Consider the following 6,772-nt stretch of genomic DNA (forward strand, 5'->3'; position numbering starts at 1 on the left):
TGGATCATGATGAAGTCGTTTTTAGCCAAAATAAGACAAAAAACCGGAGTCATTTTTTCTAGGACAAACATTCTGCAGAGCAGCTGGAGTTCATCAGAAATTCACCACTGAGTTGTGGGCGGGGCTACTGGTGCTGAGTAAGCCCGCCCCCATATCCCGTCATCTAACTGTTTACACGCACTCCCGCTAGCTTACAGCCCCTCACACCCCCCCAACCTAACCAGAATCCAAGTCAGGCGAGGAAAACAAAGACGTTTGTGGATCTATTTGTCCACAAGTGGATGCATGAAAGGGGCGGAGCAGGGAGCTTGAGGCCCCGCCCAGTATGTCTTTTTTAAGTGGCATTTATACAGTTGATCCGTTTTCACAATGATTTGAATAAAGAAATACTCAGAAATGCCGTTTTAATCATAATTTTCTTCATATATGAAGAAAAAATGCCACAAGAACATGTTAAAACACAATTTTCATCAGAGTGGCTCTTTAAAATTTTAAAAAGGGCTTCAGCCTGAAACGATCAGACTAAATGGAGTAGTTCCAGCTGTTATTCAAATTGCAAAAAACAAAAAATGAGAAAGAAAATAAAAACAAAATTTGGATTAAAACTAAAACGACATTTATTTTGGTTCCAAAGAGGACAGAAAAAAGAAAGTTCTCTGGTGAAAACAAAACTGCTGAATAAAATCGATTCAAGTCAAACAAAAGTAAATCAAACGATGTTATTGTTTTTAGTAAAGCAAACGTTTCTGCTAAAAAATGAGACTATTACTAGAAAAAAACACTTGTGAATAAATGAAATGATGAGAGGAAAACAAAGTTTTTTTTTTAAATGACTTAAAGTCCGACGGGAGCATCTTCAGATTCTTCCTCTGAGGAACCTGAACGTCAAACACAAACTCAAATCTTTGAAACAAAAGCTGGAAATCATCTCAGTTAGACCCAAGCAGGAAAAAAGGCTTTTATTTTGAAAGTAAAGTGGATTAAAGGAACAGACTGAATGCAGACAGCGTCTAACAGGAACATCCGCTTCCATCATCTGAGGAGTCGGTGGTCTGGATTTGACCACGGTGGGTTTGTGTAACAAGTGTGTTGACCTGAAAATACACAAAGTGCAAACACAAAGTCCTGCAGCTGAAAATTCTCTGACATGATGGTTGAATTCTGGCTGCATCTGAAGGTCCACAGGCAACAGCAGCAACACAACGAGACGCGCTGGCAGCAGTGAAGCAGAACCGCTGAACTCTGCCGCCCTGTCGAGTCTCAGTGCTGCTCTCGCCACATGGAAGGTCGGGTATTCATTGACAGGGCGCCGCCGCCGCCGCCGCATTTCTGCAACCTAAGTCTATCTAAGGAGGGTTTCGCCTCCAGCTGTTTTACGTCCGATCCGCCAAACTCCCCTTTGCTGCTCTGGAATCTATCAGCTAAGTGAGACAAATGTTTCTAAACACAAACAAACAGTTCACTCTTATTCAGATGGAAAATGAAATCAGAAAAGAGGTTAGAGGGGTTAATATAAAAAAGCATAGAGCAGAGCTAACCCCACACCAAGACCAACACAGAAAAACACTCCAGAGGGACTTTTGGCAAACGTCTCATCGTCCGTCTTCTGAGGGAAGCGTCGTGGTGACGGTGATGAGCCGCGAGCAGAGGAAGACTCTGAAAATCCCAGAGTTGGCGTCACACCCTCAGATGTTCCGCAAACAGACGTGAACGAATCTTCTTCCAAAATGCATGAAACACGTCGCCATGTAAACAGACACCATGTTGAAGGCCTGGCCACACCAGAACAGAAAACCGGCTCCAACCGTGAAACCAGAACTATTGTGGTTGTTTTTCTACTTTGACCGCTCAGGTTTGCCACCATCTGGTTGTTGTTGTTTTTATTTTTTCTCCTGATTTTGCGAATTAAGGAAAACTAGAACTTGAATCAACTCATAACTGCACTCCACAGAGGACAGAACATCTGCATTCAGGCTCCAAATACTTGGAATTAAGTGGAGTTTTCCACTTCCAACATCTCCTTCAACATCTACCGGCCAGTCAAACTCTATGCAGACGATATGATGACGATAGACGTAACCGCAGAGAATGCTGCAGTAAACAAACGTATTTGACGTTTGTTTGTGGTGAAAACTTGACGAGGATAACTGACAATCCGGACCGGTAATCTCAGAGATTGGGTTTCCATAACTTCCTGTTTCTGGTGTGTCCAGGCCGGTTTCAGGTTAGACTCAACAACGTTTCAGGTCAACGCCTGCTGCTTGTCGTGGCATCTTTCTTCTGTGGTCATGAGGATGTTTCCCCACCTGCATGAAAACTCTTCTTTTCCTGAACAGGAGAACGAGAGTCAATTCAGATTTAAAAATATTCCCTGTAGATCTGATGAGGGTTTGAGCTGCAGTTATTCCTCAGAGGAGGGGGTCCATCTGGCCGCTGGGATCTCCATGTAAAGAGTCTCCCAGGTCGAACAGCTGATCCAGATTGGAGTTACAGAGGAAGTTGGCCTGACTTTGCTCCTCCTCTTCTTCTCCTGGCCAGGGAGTCTCCAGGAAGGCTGTGGCGAGAAGGGTCTCCTCGTCAAAGTCAGGCACATTACTCCTTTGATCGGCCGTCGTTCCTGCCGGAGCTTCGCCGGCTGCAACCTGGCCCCCCCTCGCTGTCAGGGCCTCTTCTTTCAGGATGGGGCTCAGAGGCCCCTCTTCATCCAGGCTGAGCTCCCCGCTGAGCGCTGAGTCCAGCAGGGCATCCCAGTCGAAGTCGCCCTCCAGAGGTCCCACCTGCTTCTGCTCCTCCCCACAGAGGAGGGGGGAGCTGGAGCCCCGGAACCCTCTGGTGCCGCCATTCCTGGATCCAAACGGATTTTTCCTCTTTTTCCCTCTTCTTCCCCTCACCACCGGCCAGGCCCCCAGCATCGTCCCCTCGGCCAGACGGGGGTTCCAGCTCTGGTCGGCACCGGTCACCTCCTCCAACCCCTGCATGAGGCTCGGGGCATGTGGGTTGAAGTCCAGGCCGTCCGCCAGGGGGCAGGGGGTGCTGGAGCGTGGCTGCAGGTGGATGTGGAGTCTGCTCTGCAGGGCGGGGTTGATCTGGACCGGGGGCATCCGCCTCTTCTTGTGGGAACCGCTGAGGAGGTGTTCGGCGTACTGCGGGTCGATCTTCCAGAAGCCCCCTTTGCCCGGCTCGTCCTTCTGCCGGGGGACTTTGATGAAGCACTTGTTGAGCGACAGGTTGTGTCGGATGGAGTTCTGAAACACACAAGATGTTCTGAGTGAGAGTCCCCCTCTGAACCTGTCTGCCTGCATCCTATTAGCATCTCTGTGCCCCCCCCCCCCATCCTGCTGGCCCTCCTCCCTGAAGTCCAAACAGAGCCGTGAGCTGCCGACCTCTGTTAAATATTATCTGCCCCGTGTTCAGACTTACAATAACAAAATGCTCTTAAGTGTCTGAGTCCCACAGAACAGCTAACGGCTTCATCAATCATTTATCCAAGAAAATTAAACTTTTCTGGAACATTCCTGACGGGAATTCTTCTCCTCCAAACTCCAAATAATCAAACCAAAAACAAAATAGTGTGATATAGCCTAACACCTGCAGGCTCACTCTGCCTCAAGTCTCGCGCACAGACTCAATGTCACACCATCTGAGGGGCGCGCGCGTTTCCTGCTGTGCATGCACGTGCCGGTGTACCTGCCAGGTGGGGTCCGCGTGGCGGTAGTAGCAGAAGTTGTCTGTGATCCACTTGTAGATGCAGGACAGCGTGATCTTGCTCTTCTTGCTGGCCTGCATCGCCATGCAGATCAGGGTGGCGTAGGAGAACGGCGGCTTGACGCGCGCGTTGTTCCGGTAATCCGCGCCGTCCGGCGTCAGTCCGCGCGCCACGACGCCGGGCTGGATCCTGCTGTAGGACGCGGCCGTGGGCTTCCCCGGGGTCAGGGGCATCCCCATGGACGCGGGGTCCCCGGCCAGGGGGGAAGCGGGCGCGTCCAACCCCAGCTGCTGTCCGAAAAAGTGGGGCTGCTGGTGCGCGTGCTGCGGAACGTTGGCGCCGAGGATGGAGAAGTCCTGCAGCCACTGCAGGCTGGTCAGGCTGTCATCCAGGTTGTCGGAGCCGCACCAGCTGCTGCTGCTGCTGCTGCTGCTGCTGCTGCTGCTGCTGCTGCTGCTGCAGCTCCCGGCGGCGTCCCGCTCCTCCGCCTGCGCCGCGGCGGTCACCACCTCCTCCTCCAGCACCACCGAGCCTTCGGGCCAGGGGTCCGCGCAGCTGAGTGACAGCATCGCTCTATCCTTCCCCCCCTGCCACCGCCTGACAAGACCAACATTAACATCAGCTCCAGCACGGCGCAGATGAGAAAACAGAAGCAGTTTGGGCAAAAACACTGCGGTTCTTTTTTAAATGTTCCCGAATAAAGCAGGAAATTTGAGCTAAAACCGCATTAAACTTTAATGGTTCTTTTTCTTTAACACCAGAACTTTCCTGTGGACCTCATGCGTAATGACGCAGAACGGCCTCCTCTCCGAACTCTTAATGATCACGAGGCGTAAAAGACGTTTAAAAAAACCTTTAAAATTGTTAACAGTGATAAATGTTATATTAAAAATATTATATATAGAGAGAGTATATTTTCTTTCATATTGTAGAAACTGTTGTGCCTAAAATCCATGTTTGTGTGTTTAGACAGTGAGGTTAATATTGCAAACGAAATAAAACCGTTGGATCGTGTTCAAGGAACCGATTTTAAATAAATGTAATTAGTCAGCTGGAGTTGTCCCTTCTGATCACTTTTGGATCATTCTAACAGTCACACTCACCTCGGAACTGCTGTTTTCTCTCAAAAACCTTTAAATTCTAAACCGGCTGCGCTCGGCGATCCTCGGTCTGCGCACCGCGCATCTGCCGCCTGCACGCGCGTCCTCGACCGAGAACAGGATCCGTGCTCTCCTGCGCTGCTCGTCCTCCTCTCCGCGCGGGTGTCAGCGGGCTCCGCCGGGGGGGGGACAGTTTAATACCTGGTGCAGGAGGTTTGTCCGGGAGCCATAGAAACGATACACTCCCCCTGTAAACAGCTTCAAGCGCCCCCATTGGCCGGCTGGTTGCCATGGAGCTTCATTTTTAATCACCCTAAAGTCAGCCGAGGCTGGAGGTCCTCAGAGTGAGGCCCGGGGCCCCGCGGGGCCATCCTAGAGGATCTACACTTCTTCTTTTTTAATGTTATTTTATTTTTTAATAAAAGATGGAGAGTAAAATAAAAAAATTAAAATAAAATAAATATTGGAAAATTAATTGGAAAGATGGTTTTCTATTAAAATCCTTGAATTTTCTCTTTTTAAATTAGTAAAACTGTTCAGTTTAATTTATCGCAGTAGAACTTTTTTGTCTTAATTTCGTCACTTCTGACGCCTCCAACAGGTTTTTTACCAAATTATTATCTTTTTAACCGCATGGATTTTTTTTACTAGATGACAAACTATTAAAGGTCATTTTTGTTCTTCTCATTTTCTGTCTTTCAGAGAAGCCCGGCCCCTGCAGGAGGAAGACAAAGCTAAATAACAATAAAACAAAAGTTGAACAGTTCCTGATGGCGCTAAAAGACAAAGATGACTTTCCTCGCTGCAGGTTCTGTCCAGCTCTGGCCTGGAGGTTTTAACGAGCCTCTCCGTTGGATGTTTCAGGAGGAGGCGAGTGCGAAGGAATGCACTTTTGTTCATAAGACAGAAAAGGCAGAGAAAGGCCAAACAAAAAAGGTTTGGCTCATCTAACGTTCTATTAGTGTGGCTGAGTGGTTTCCTGAGGCTCCTCACAAAGCCACTGTAAAGCAATAAAAGGCCTCCTGCTCCCTGTGGGCCTGACGAGGAGCGCCGTGTGCTGCTGACAGCTGTGGACACAGCCTGATGATGCCCACGGCTGCTCCTCACTCAGCCTCCTCCTCCAAAATAAAAGAATCAACTCAAACAAATATCAAACCTTTACTTTCTAAATGACAGAAGATATGCTTCCTGAATGAAGAAAAATAGGAGAACTTAAGGCCGAAATCATTCTACGAATAAATGACCTCGGAAAGTAAAGTCCGGTGTTTCTAAAGACAGAATAACAGGAGAAAGAGAGTGAAAAAAGATGAAAAAGTCTGTCTGCCGTCTGCCATCAAAGTCTGAGGAATCATCTTAAATCTTTCTTCTGAGGATGTTTGACCCACCAATGCCGAGAGAGATGAGATGATGACACTGTGGTAAAAAAAAAAGCGCAGAGAAAGATTCCAAAATGTTTCAGGAAAATGGGTTTGTTAGCAGATGTTGTTGATGAACACAAGAGGGCGCCAAAGTTCACCAAACATCTGGACTCTCCTCCTCTTCAGCTTTCTCCTCTGTTCTTCCAAGAAAGAAAAGATTGTTTGGAGGAGAAACTCACCTGTTGTTGCTTCTGCTAAAGCGGACCTGCTTTAGAACTTCACCTTCAGCGTTTTGACCCAAAGTCATTAAAATATTAGATGGTTGGGGTGTAATGATTAATGGACGTGGTCAGTTTATCCAACCAGATTGATCTGTCTTAGGCAAGATGTTGATCAAATCCACTCATGCATCATAAAATTGTTTTTAGTGGAAAACAACATTTGGATTGAGACACGGTATAGTTTTATTTTACAATCATGTCAACAACTATACCATCACGACACAAATGTGATGTCAGCAAAAAATGATCGGTCCATCATTCCAGTGGAAACAGCGCATTTGACCATGTGACCATGCCGTGTGCTGGAGCAGTGTGTGCTCACCTGCT

At 47.8% G+C, this 6,772-nt stretch overlaps 1 protein-coding gene across 2 annotated transcripts; it reads right to left on the bottom strand.

Annotated features, from left to right (window-relative positions):
• Positions 1-933: 933 nt before the first annotated feature.
• foxj1a (forkhead box J1a) lies at positions 934-5,078 on the bottom strand. Of its 2 annotated transcripts, NM_001160461.1 has the most exon segments (4): positions 2,409-3,245; positions 3,688-3,722; positions 3,798-4,117; positions 4,175-4,275. In NM_001160461.1, coding segments are annotated over 4 exon segments (1,293 nt in total).
• Positions 5,079-6,772: the final 1,694 nt, after the last annotated feature.

This window comes from Oryzias latipes, chromosome 8, assembly GCF_053564925.1.
Source record: "Oryzias latipes strain Hd-rR chromosome 8, Olatipes_Hd-rR_3.1".
NCBI classification, from domain to species: domain Eukaryota; kingdom Metazoa; phylum Chordata; class Actinopteri; order Beloniformes; family Adrianichthyidae; genus Oryzias; species Oryzias latipes.